Source organism: Ursus maritimus, unplaced genomic scaffold (assembly GCF_017311325.1).
Source record: "Ursus maritimus isolate PB19 unplaced genomic scaffold, ASM1731132v1 scaffold_1, whole genome shotgun sequence".
NCBI classification, from domain to species: domain Eukaryota; kingdom Metazoa; phylum Chordata; class Mammalia; order Carnivora; family Ursidae; genus Ursus; species Ursus maritimus.
In genome coordinates, this window is record NW_024423343.1 from 52,473,086 (window position 1) to 52,485,765 (window position 12,680).

General features: G+C 36.3%; 1 protein-coding gene across 2 annotated transcripts in view; it reads left to right on the forward strand.

The window, feature by feature from the left end:
• SESTD1 (SEC14 and spectrin domain containing 1) overlaps window positions 1-12,680 on the forward strand; it is a 143,803-nt gene that overhangs the window by 102,330 nt on the left and 28,793 nt on the right. For both annotated transcript variants that reach the window (XM_040643332.1, XM_040643330.1), the window contains one exon: window positions 420-631. In XM_040643332.1, the coding sequence (XP_040499266.1) occupies window positions 420-631 (212 nt within the window). The remainder of the gene's footprint in view (window positions 1-419; window positions 632-12,680) is intronic.

Sequence of the window (12,680 nt, forward strand, 5' to 3'; positions counted from 1 at the left end):
TATACTAGTTAGTACCATACTAGACAGAAATCCCAGAGTGTAATTGTGCTCTACAGAGAAAGAGTATTGGTTGGCACAATTTCCTGAATAATGAGTCCACCAATAACAAGAATGTGATGACAAAGAGATATCGAAAAAAAAAAAAGCCATGTATTCGCTAAATAGTGTAGCATATATAGTATATACATTCATAATATATATTACATATATAAATATACTAATATACTAAAATATGCTATTTCCTATTTATTTCTATATAAATTTAAAAATTGCATTTCAGTAATTATGACCTGGTAGATAGTTAGAAAGACATGTAGGCAGATAGGTTCTAAAAATAAGGGACTAAAATTGAGGAGATTGAGAAGTAACAATTGTATTTCTTTATGGATATTAATTATAAGTATCTTTCATTCTTAAAGGGCATGAATTGTTGTCCGAATTACAGCAGCGTCGATTTAATGGCTCAGATGGAGGGGTCTCATGGTCTCCTATGGATGATGAACTGCTGGCCCAGCCACAGGTTATGAAATTATTAGATTCACTGAGAGAACAGTATACTCGCTACCAGGAAGTTTGTAGGCAACGTAGTAAGCGTACACAGTTAGAGGAGATTCAGCAGAAGGTGATGCAGGTAGGTGCTTGATTTGAATATATTTAACTTAAAAAAATTCTAAATGTTAGAGTTTTTAAAAATAAGTTCTACTGTGTGACTGATTTTATACTAAGCCTTATTATACTGTATAGAGAACCTGAGTCCTATCAAAACAGACTGAAACTATTTTAGGTACATTTTTACAAATAGTATTTGCATTAAAGCAATATTATTTCTGCAGTGATGACATTGAGCATTCATCTCACTCTATCTTTATGAACTTTAAAAGTAACTAGTTGTTGGAAAATATCTGTGGTCTCTGTATTCTTGTAATAAATAACATTTTATTATTGATAATTGATTTATTCTTCTAATAACTCGTTAGTTTTTTTAAATTTAGACATTATGAAGAGTTTTTCTTTCCTAGAAAAATGATGACATATAAGGAATTTTAATATTAAATTTTATTATTTTTTGATGCTGATAGAAACCTTTAATGTATTTAATACTTACTAAGTTTTAGTTCCTTTTAGAGTTGATTTTAGAAAACAGTATAAAAACAGTAGGCTAAAAATACTAAAACTCAATACTAAGACATTTCTGTTATTTAGACCATGTTCTGATTTTCCTCTGTTGAATTAAGAAATAAATATTAAATATTTTACTTTAAAAATCCAGCAATGAAATGTAGAAGACATTGTGCTAGGTTTTCTATAGAATATAAAGGTGCATTTAGTTTTTGCTATCATTAAGCTAAGGGGATGAAGTCTTAAGTGTTAAAGGAGATGACAGAAGTGTTGTGGGCATCTATAGGAGGGATTATTCCCCTGGCTGCAGATAATCTAGGAAGATTTAGCAGAGGAGGTAGTAGTTGAGCTTTTTCTCCAAGAATGTGTTAAGATTTCACCAGGCACCTCCTTTAAGTTTTAAAGGAGAACTGGCATTTTATGCAGGAGAAAGAGTAGCATAAATAAACACTAGTAGCATGAAATCCCAAGCTCTGTTGAGGAAAAAAGAAGCAGTAAGGCTCCATGGGAAGTTTTTGGCCTTTGAATCATAAAGCATGGTCAGCAAGTATGATCTAAATCCCAGTTCCTCCACTCACTTACTGTGATCATGGTCACATTATTCACACACCTGTACCTCGAACGGACTTCCTTCTTTTTTAACATCCCTCTCTTTCTTTCCCTTCCTTCCTTCTTTCATTAACTGAAACAAGGGTAACAAGACCTCTTTTGAAAGGTTTGTTGAAAGAATCCAGTGCTTGATTAATGGTATCTATTCGTTTCCGTTGTACTAGGCTCTAGTCTATACGTCAGGTCCCGTTGTTGGCAGACTTTTCTTAAAAAATAGGACCAAATAGTAAATGTTTAGGCTTTGTGGACTGTATAGTTCTTATAGCTATGGCTGTTAAGTTTTGCTCTTGTAGTGTGTAGACATCATGTAAACAAATGTGTGTGGCTGTGGTAAAATAAAATTTTATTTGCAAAAATAATGGGTAGTCACAATTGGCCTGTAGGCAGTAGTTTGCTGACCCCTGACTAGAACATCAGGGTGTTAGAGTGGAAAAGTCTTGAAAGGAAGGAAGAAGTTGGATCATGGAAGATCTTGAATTCCAGGCAAAAAGATTTAGTCTTTCTCATGATAGCCACATATAGACTGAAGATTTCCAAGCATACATTAATTGTACATAACTTTTTCTATGAAACATATTTATAAGTTATAGATAGTATTAAACCTAGGTAAACTTCAGCCAAGTAGCTTGAGAGTATCTTTGAAAACCATAAATATAGAATAGCTTAGTGGTATACAAGTTTCTCAAGTGATATGGGTCCGCCTTTTTCTACTACTTCCAAGTTGTTTACTCTTGGGAAGGAAATGTAACTTCTCAGTGCCTTAGCTTCCTCCTCAGTAAACTGAGGATGACAACAGCAATAGTAATACCTACTTAATAGGGCTGCTACAAAGATTAAAGAAAATGTTTATAAAATATTTAGTGCTTAGCATATAATGAATTTTCTATAAATAATATGTTATTTGCTCACTCTTTCAAAAAATGAATGTCTACAATAGTGTGACTTTGTGCTAGGTAGAATATAATTGTGATTAAAAATAGACCACATCCCCACTTTTATGGTGCATTATTACATAATTACACAAATAGTTGTAAAATTGCAATTGTGCCAAGTCCCAAGAAGGAAAGTGGTGGGAGTAAGGGTAAGAAGAAAATATCAGAGATGAATCATTTTTCTGACTTGTAAGACTTGATGGGTGGTCTTGTTGTCCAGTTAGGAAACACTGGACAGGATTTGGTTTTAGGTGAATCATGAGTTTGCTTTTAGACATGTCGAATTTTTTTTTTAATTTAAATTTTAGGTAATTAACATACAGTGCAATTTTGGTTTCTGGAGTAGAATTCAGTGATTAATCTCTTACATATAACACCCAGTGCTCATTACAATGATTGCCCTTCCTTAATACCCAGCTAACCCATCCCCTACCCACTTCCCTCCATCAACCCTCAGTTTGTTCTCTATTGTTAAGAGTTGCTTATGGTTTGTTTCCCTCTTTCCTTCCCCACCCCTTCCCATGTGTTCATTTGTTTTGTTTCTTAAATTCCACATATGAGTAAGGTCATATGGTATTTGTCTTTCTCTGACTGACTTATTTCACTTAGCATAATATATTCTAGTTCCATCCATGTCATTACAAAGGGCAAGATTTCATTCTTTTTGATGGTTGAGTAATATTCCACTGTGTGTGTGTGTGTGTGTGTGTGTGTGTGTACACACACACACCACATCTTTTTTTTTTTTTTTTTTTTTAAGATTTTGGTTTTTTGAGAAAGAGAGAGAGAGCACATGAGCGGGGAGGGGGCGTGCTGGGAAGAGTAGAGGGAGAGGAAGAAGCAGGCTCCCTGCTGAGGGCACTGGGATCATGACCTGAGCCAAAGGCAGATGCTTAAATGACTGAGCCACCCGGGCACCCCAATACCACGTCTTCTTTATCCATTCCTCTGTCAATGGACAGATGGCTCTCTTCATAGTTTGGTTATTGTTGATAATGCTGCTATAAACACTGGGGGGCATGTACCCCTTCAGATCAGTATGTTTGTATCCTTTCGGTAAATACCTAGTAGGGCAATTGCTGGGTCACAGGGTAGCTCTATTTTTAACCCTTTGAGGAATCTCCATACTGTTCTCCAGAGTGGATGCACCAGTTTGCGTTCCCACCAACAGTGTAAGAGGGGTCCCCTTTCTCTGCATCCTCGACAACACCTCTTGTTCCTTGTGTTATTAATTTTAGCCATCCTGACAGGTGTGAGATGGTATCTCATCATGGTTTTGATTTGTATCCCCCTGATGATGAGTGATGTTGAGTGTCTTTTCATATGTCTTTTAGCCATCTGGATGTCTTTTTTGGAAAAGTGTCTATTCATGTCTTCTGCCCATTTCTTAGCTGGGTTACTTTTTTGGGGGGTGTTGAGTTTGATAAGTTCTTTGTAGATTTTGGATACTAACCCTTTGTCAGATATGTCATTTGCAAATATCTTCTCCCATTCTGTAGACTGCCTTTTAGTTTTGTTGACTGTTTCCTTTGCTGCGTAGAAGGCTTTTATCTTGATGAAGTCCCAATAGTTCATTTTTGCTTTTGTTTGCCTTGCCTATGGTGATGTGTCTAGTAAGAAGTTTACATCCAAGGTCAAAGAGGTTTCCGCCTGTGTTCTCGTCTAGGATTTTGATGGTTTCCTGTGTCACATTTAGGTTTTTCATCCATATTGAATTTATTTTTCTGTATGGTGTACGAAAGTGGTACAGTTTCGTTCTTCTGCATGTTGCTTAGACGTGTTGAATTTGAGGTGACTTTGAGACACTGAGAGAAAATATGGAAGGGTAGTCCCAAACAGGTCCAGAAATCAGAGAAGTCTGGCCTGGTGACATAGTTGTTCGTCATGTATGAATGGCAATTAAAAGCATTGATGTGGGTGAGAGTTGACCAAGGAAATTCCTGAGAGTAGGTGAAAAGAGGGCTTTTTTTAACTGAGCTTTGAGAAACTCCAGCATTTAATGACAAGATAGAGGAGCATATTCCTGAAAAGAAGACAGTGAAGGATTGGCCAGAGACGGAGGAGAAAGGTGTGAAGAGTTCTGTGTCATGGAAGCCAAGGGAAGCATTTCAGGATGGAGTTGGGAACCCTGTAGAATGCTGCTAAGAGGACAGCTTAACATGTCCATTAGAATGTACAAGATTGAGGCCACTGGTGACTGTTGAGCATGGAGTGGCAAGGCTGGCAGCACATTGGAGTGAATTTAGAATGACAGTGAAGTGTGATGAAGGAGACACTGAGTATAGACAACTCTGAGAATTTGTCTCTGAAGGAAAGATGAGAAATAGTGATACCCTTCTAGAAGTAGTAGAGAAAGGGTAGTATTAGTTTGCTAAGGCTGCTGTAATCAAGTACCACAGCCTGGGTGGCTTAAACAACAGAAGCTTATTTTTCCATGGTTCTGAAGGCCAGAAGTCTAAGATCAGGGTGTTTGCAGGGTTGATTCCTTCTGAAGGCACTGAGAAAAGAATTCCAGATTCTTGGCTTGTCGATGCCCCATCTTATTTCTGTATCTTTACATTATCTTCCCTCTGTACCTTTCTGTGTCCAAATTTCGCTCCCTTTAAGGACACCAGTCAGATTAGGGTCCACTCTAACAACCTCATATATATATTTATTTATTTACTTATTTACTGCTTTACTTAATTACTTATAACCTCAATTTTAATTGCCTCTTTAAAAGACCCTATCTTCAGATAAATAGGACTACATTCTGAAGTACTGAGGCTTAGCACTACAACATATGGATTTGGGGGAGGGCCACACAACTCAACCCACAACAGGGGTCAGATATAATTTTGTTTTGTTTTTCTTTTTAAAGTAATATAGAAAGCTGTCAGAGGTTTTTAAAGACCGGTGGGAAGTATCTATTTAGAAGGAGGGGTTGAATATACAGGAGAGAAAGGATATTTAATACTATCAAGTTCCTCACAGGCTAGAAGCGAATCGATTCCAAAGGACAGTGTTGAAGGAATTAGTGTTAGCATGGAACAGGGAGAACTCCCATCATAACAGGAGAAATGATGGGTAGGATGTATCCAGAGGTGCCTCCATGTGTAAATCAGACATGAAGATGAAGGGGTTCCTATGTGATGTGTTCTTTTTTTCTATAAAGTAAGAGAAAAGGTCATCTGCTTAGTGGTACAGGTTTGAAGGTGGTGTGGGTGGTGGTGGTTGAAGAAGGTGAGGTTAAAATGAAAGTGGAGAGTATTCAACGTATTCTTTGTGGTGAGTGCAAGTGTAAAATACCACAGAAATGTAGTTGTGTTTTTAGGTAGTGTTGATCTTGGATTTATGGTGGAAACTTTCTGGCTTGTTGTGTGACCTTATCAATTCATGGCTGGATGCTGAAGTGCAGGCACAAAGAATGTGTAAATGGGATTCATCCAGCATTTGTGCCTTGTTACGTGGGATTAGTGGGTATGATTAAAAAAAAAAAAGTAACAAAGTAGTTAATGTATTGGCAAATGCATTGTTGAAATGATGGACCAGTTCAGTTGGATAAGGAGACTAGAGAAGGGAGGTGATGATGATGATATTTATGATGGTGATGACGGTAACAAGATTATTGTTAAAAAAAAAATAACCTTTATTATAATTCATTGTCTTTGAGTGTTACACGTTAATTGGTTAGAACATTAATCTTCATTATGTAATTGTTCCTGCCCTCTCTTTTTCACAGGTCACATTTAAGGCAAAGATCTATTTCCTTTGCCAGAATGATTAATTTAGCTATATAGTAAATGTGTATTGATCATGTCAGCATCCACAGAACATAAACTGCACTGTCCTTAGTCTTGCAAATTTGTGGAAAATGAAAAAAATTTGTTGATGTAAAGATAATCATAAAGTTGATTATCACGACTTACGTTAAATTAGTGAAAACTGAATTTTTCCACATTTCTTCTTTACTATCTTATCACTGAAAGCATAATGAAAGAGAAATCAGGGGCACCTGGGTGGCTCAGTCAGGCATCTGACTCTTGATTTCGGCTCAGGTCATGATCTCAGGGTCCTAGGATAGAGCCCCACCTTGGGCTCTGTGCTAGTGGGGAGTCTGCTTAAGGATTCTCTCTCCTTCTCCATCTGCTCCTGCCCCCTGCTCCTGTTTTCTTTCTCTCAAAGAAATAAATCTTTTTTTTTAAAAAAAGAAATCAATAACTCTAATAGATGAGTTATATGATAAGTAATAACGATTATAACTATCATTTATTCCCCACAGGTTAAATTAGTGGCATTAGAGTTCATGCGTATGCAGAGGTTCTCCATGCTGCTGCTGCTATATTTAAAAATTAGATTTTCAGGTACTTCTAGGTGGGAGACAATGCCACTTCAACTGAAATATGCAGTCGTTATTCTCATTATTTACTGTGGGAGTAATTACAGCCAGCATTACAAATGTTATTTCTAGAATCATCCATGTGCTTTTCTTCCTTTGTAGAAGGTATCATAGATGCAAAATAGGATACACTCTGAGTTGCATAAGGATACAGCTGGAGGCTATGCTTCCAGTTCCCCCAATTCTTTCTTCAGGTCAGATGCTTGACATTTGCTTAACATGCCCTTCTGCCCGGTTTGACCCCTCGTCCTTCCAGATATTTTCTCTTGAAGTCTTTAGAAATCAGCCTAGCTAGGAAAGAATGTTGTATAGTAATATGAATTTTTGGCCTCTGCAAATATTTGTCATTGTAGATTTTAAGAGCACATCTCCGAGGTTATACTTTGCATATAAATGTAGCCATTTGAGGGGTCACATTGATATGGATTGGGCATGAAACTGCTTTTGCAGTAAGTTAATATTCAGATTGACTGAGCAAGATGTTCTGATTAAAATTAAGTTTTATAGCCTAGTTTGGCAAACTACCATCATTAATGCATTTAAATAGACTCGTTTACTGGGGCGTCAACCTCAATTTGCATCATTTTTATTAGAAATAGTCCTACTTTTACTGTGTCTATATTACTGATGTTGCACACTAGGAAAATTACTTTCAGCATACATTGAAACTATATGTGTACTTGACAATGAAACTGGTTTTTTGCACCAAGAGTATGTCTTTGCTTTATTGAGAATTTGCTTTTAACTTTATGGCTCTTTGAAAGTTCCGTGCTAATGAGTTATTTTTCTCAGGTATCATGATTTATATTAACCTGCTTCTTTTGTTTGTAGAATATTCTAAAATCAGAGCTTAAATGCTTAAATAATATTTTAGGTTTTAAAAAATAACATATAATGCATTATTAATTAGTTAAAAACTTTTGAGATGCTTTTATTCCATCCTTAGTTTCAGAATTTAGATATTTCTAGTGAAATAATTATATTATTTAAAAACTTAAAAGCTGGGGTGCCTGGGTGGCACAATCTGTTAAGTGTCTGACTCTTGGTTTCAGCTCAGGTCGTGATCTCAGGGTTGTGAGATCAAGCCCCATGTTGGGCTCCGCACTGAGTCAGAGTCTGCTTACGACTTTCTCTCCCTCACTCTCTGCCCCTCTTCCCCACACTATTGTGCTCTCTCCCTCAAGTAAATAAATCAGTAAATCTTTAAAAGAAAATACTAAAAGCCATTGTATATTTGTCTTTATATCTGTATTCATAATAAATAGCAATAAATGAGACTTGAGTTCCATAAAGGAAATGGAAAATGATTTCAAAATATTTACATAAGTTTCCTTAAAACTTACGCTTCATATTTCCATTTTTTCCCCCAAAGATTTTAGTTATTTATTTGAGAGACAGAGAGAGGAAAAGAGAGAGCGTGAGCTGGGGTGAGGAGGGCAGAGGGAGAGTAAGAAACAGACTTTCCCCACTGAGCCCGACACGCGGCTCAATTCCAGGACCCCAAGATCACAACCTGAGCTAAGGGCAGATGCTTAACTGACTGAGCCACCCAGGAGCCCCCATTTTTTATTTCCATTTAAAATAATATTGAATAAAACTATTCAGGGGCTTCCTTAAGAGATTCAGGGATCTTACTGTAAAATGCAGATGTGAGACAAACTTCATAAAGAGTGAATGTATAAACTTCAATAAGAGAAAGGATAAAAACCAAATGGTCATTTCAGTAGATGCAGAAAAAGCATTTGACAAAGTACAACATCAATTCATGATAAAAATCCTCAACAAAGTAGGTCTACAGGGAACATAATAAAGGCCACATATTAAAAACGCACAACCGAAATCATAGGAATGAGTGCTTTCCCCCTAAGATCAGGAACCCCTACAATCCAACAATCAGACTGCTGGGTATTTACCCAAAGAATATGAAAACACTAATTCAGAGGGATACATACACCCCTATGTTTATTGCAGCTTTATTTACAATGGTGAAATTATGGAAAGAGCCCAAATGTACATCAACTGATGAATATATAAAGAAAGTGTGGTGTACATGTATACATAATAGAGTATTACTCATCCATCAAAAAGAAATGAACTTTTGCCATTTGCAACAATATGAATGGAGCTAGAGAGTATAATGCTAAGCGAAATAAGTCAGTCAGAGAAAGACAAATATCATATGATTTCACTCATATGTGGAATTTAAGAAACAAAACAAACGAGCAAAGGAGAAAAAAGAGATAAGAAACAGACTCTTAACTGTAGAGAACAAACTGATGGTTACCAGAGGGGAGGAGGAGGGTGGATGGGTGAAATATGTGGTGGGGATTAAGGAGTGCACTTATCATGATGAGCAGTGAGTCATGTACAGAATTGTTGAATCAGGGGCGCCTGGGTGGCTCAGTCATAAAGCGTCTGCCTTCGGCTCAGGGCGTGATCCCAGTGTCCTGGGATCGAGCCCCGTATCCGGATCCCTGCTCAGCGGGAAGCCTGCTTCTTCCTCTCTCACTTCCCCTGCTTGTGTTCTCTCTTTTGCTGGCTGTCTCTCTCTCTGTCAAATAAAGAAATAAATTATTATTTTTTTAAATGTTGAATCACTATATTATACTCTTGAAACTACTATAACATTGCACATTAACTATACTGGAATTAAAATTAAAAAACTTAATAGAGTGAATACACAGAAGGAACTATGCTTTTTTCTTCAGAAAAGTGGGAAAAATAAAGAGGGTAACAAATATTAGTATTTATCTACTGTGCTAAGTGTCTTACATATAACGACTGGTATAATCCTCACAGCACCTTTGTATGGTAGGTAGCATTGACATCATTTTGAAGATGGACAGACCAAAGTCTTTTAACTAGTAGGAGCAGAAGCAGAATTTAGAATTGAGACTCATGCCCAGTGCGTTCTCATGATTGTGAAAGAGGCTAACAGAAACAGGATCCTAGTACTCTGCCCCTCCAGAGATAGCTAACACAAAAGATTAAAAGGGAAGAGTAGAGATGTTGAGCAGCCAACCTTTGTATTCCAAAGAGCACTTGGCAACAAGGGGTTGCAGATGAATTTAGGACTGCAAAAACAGTTTAGCCAAGAAAATTAAAGCACTTGTCTATTCCAGTGAATCCAAAATAATACTTTGACTTTTTTTTGTTTTTAAGTTTTTGCACTCCATTATTAAAACCTTGTAAAGAGAAAGTGGAAGCTGAGAATATATTAATAGTTAAGAAAGTAGAAGATAAATGGGCAAAGAACATGAAGAGATAATTTACTAAAGATTGTATACTTTTAGTAAGCAAACATTTGCAATGTATTTGGTCTACTTATATTTAAAAATATACCTGGAGAGATTTCTATTTTTCAGTTTGGCAGAAGTTTTTTGTTTTTTTTTTTTTAAGATTTTATTTATTTATTCGACAGAGACAGAGACAGCCAGCGAGAGAGGGAACACAAGCAGGGGAGTGGGAGAGGAAGAAGCAGGCCCACAGCGGAAGAGCCTGATGTGGGGCTTAATCCCATAACGCCAGGATCATGCCCTGAGCCAAAGGCAGACGCTTAACCGCTGTGCCACCCAGGCGCCCCTTGGCAGAAGTTTTTTAAAAGCAGCAGTCAGTTTGTATACTTTGGAGAGGTTTTTCTCAGTTAAAACTTTCATTCCTTGGATGTTCATAGAGAAAAAGGTGTTTTAGAGAGCAATTTTATAATGTATACTAACATTACATTGTCATTGAATTCAAGATCTCTACTGAAAATCTTTCCTAGGAAAACAATACAGAATTAGAGGAAAAAAAATACTACATTTGAACTTTTTTCTCTCTATATATCCTAAGTTTATTTTTAGAGTGTGTGTATGTGTGTATTTGTATATATGTATGTACAAATATGTATATATGTATATGTATACATATATAGTGTATATATTGTATATATATAGTAGCTATTGTATATATACAAATACATATGTATATATATGAAAATATATATGTATATAGGTTGGTTGATTAGTTAGTTGGTTAGACAGATGGGAGGGAAGAAAGAAGGCAGGCAAGGAGGTCAGCCTTCTTAAAAAAGAGATTTGTAAATTATAACTGTAGCTGCATAGAAAATCATTTTAGTTTTATAGTGTCATGTTAAGTGAAAAACACAGGATAGAAATTACTTGTACTCTAAGAATTGGCTGTGGCACTTATATCTGGTATAACATGAAAATGCAAGGCATGTGAAAAAATAATTAAAAGAAATAGACATGATTTTTCCCTATGATGTGGTACTTTTATATAACTGTTAAAAATTCCATGAACTATTAGATTTTTAAAGGAATCTATTTTAACCTGATAAGAATTGAAATGCAGTATGGGTCTGTAATACTTTTATAAAGTTCTGAGGCAAGCCTGTCTATCCACTGGGTCGTAACATTATGCTATGGACACACCCTCATTTACTTCTTAGGAACTATCCTAAGTTTACATTTAGGGCATAACCATACATCTGTTGTTGAATTCCTTATTTTAATTCAGTAACAGGTAAAACTTGATAATATTATTTTTTCTGTTAAAATTACTTCACTCTGTCCATATAGTTTTGTACTGTGTGTGTGTGTGTATGTCTATGTTATGTATGTTTGTGGGTAAAGAGTTAGCAAAACCCTTTCTGCGTGAGACTTTGATCTTTGCTTAACTGTCTAGCTCTGTTTCCCTGAAAACCTGTAAAACTTGTAATGTCAACTATCGCTTTTATAGTAAAAATTATTCTGGATCTAGACTGGGAGAACTGTTCATACTTAATGGAAGGCATAACTTTGAACATTCTTGAATTCAGGACTTCTATAGCATGCATGAGCACTGTGGGCTATGGACTTTTGATGCCCGAGTGTCCCCCACATCTGTCCCATATAGATCTCATCACCTTATGCCTGAACTGTTAGACTGCTTCAGAGACATGGCAGAAGAAAAATGCCTGATGTGCTCTGGCAAACTGTCGTTCCTCACCTTACATCCTACTGAGTGGTGCCAGTGGGACCTCAGATGGTCTGTAGGTCTGCATGTTTTAGTTCGTCCTAAGACCCCTAGAGGGTATTGCAGTAGTATAATTCTCAGTTAGTTTGTAATTTTCAAAGTGACAAAAGTAGCATTTTAACTTCATATTAGTTAATTACTTAATTCATTTAGTTTTGTCAGTACTTCAAGAAGAACATTCGACTATGAATCCGGACACATGGCTTTTAGTCCTAGGTTTTTAATAATGGATTATATTACCTTGGGCAAGTCAGTTATCTCTGAAATTCAATTTTCTTAAGTGTTAGATAAGAAATTTGACCAGTGTCATTTCTGATGTCCCTTCCAACACAAAATCCTATAGTTCTCTTATTTTCTTATCATCATAAGTTAATTTTTAATCCTCTTTTATGGGAGCATTCCAGATTCTTTTAGCCTGGCAGATGATCAGATAGCTGAAAGCCTAAGGTGCTACAGTGTACATTCTTTGAGATTTTGGTTTGGAAAAGTTGTCAGATTATAGCCATGTAGTTTGAAAAGAAACATTTACTGCCTGTATAATAGAATTTAAAGAATTTGAATTAAAAATACTTGAGGAACTGGGGTGCCTGGGTGGCTCAGTTGGTTAAGTGTCTGCCTTTGCCTCG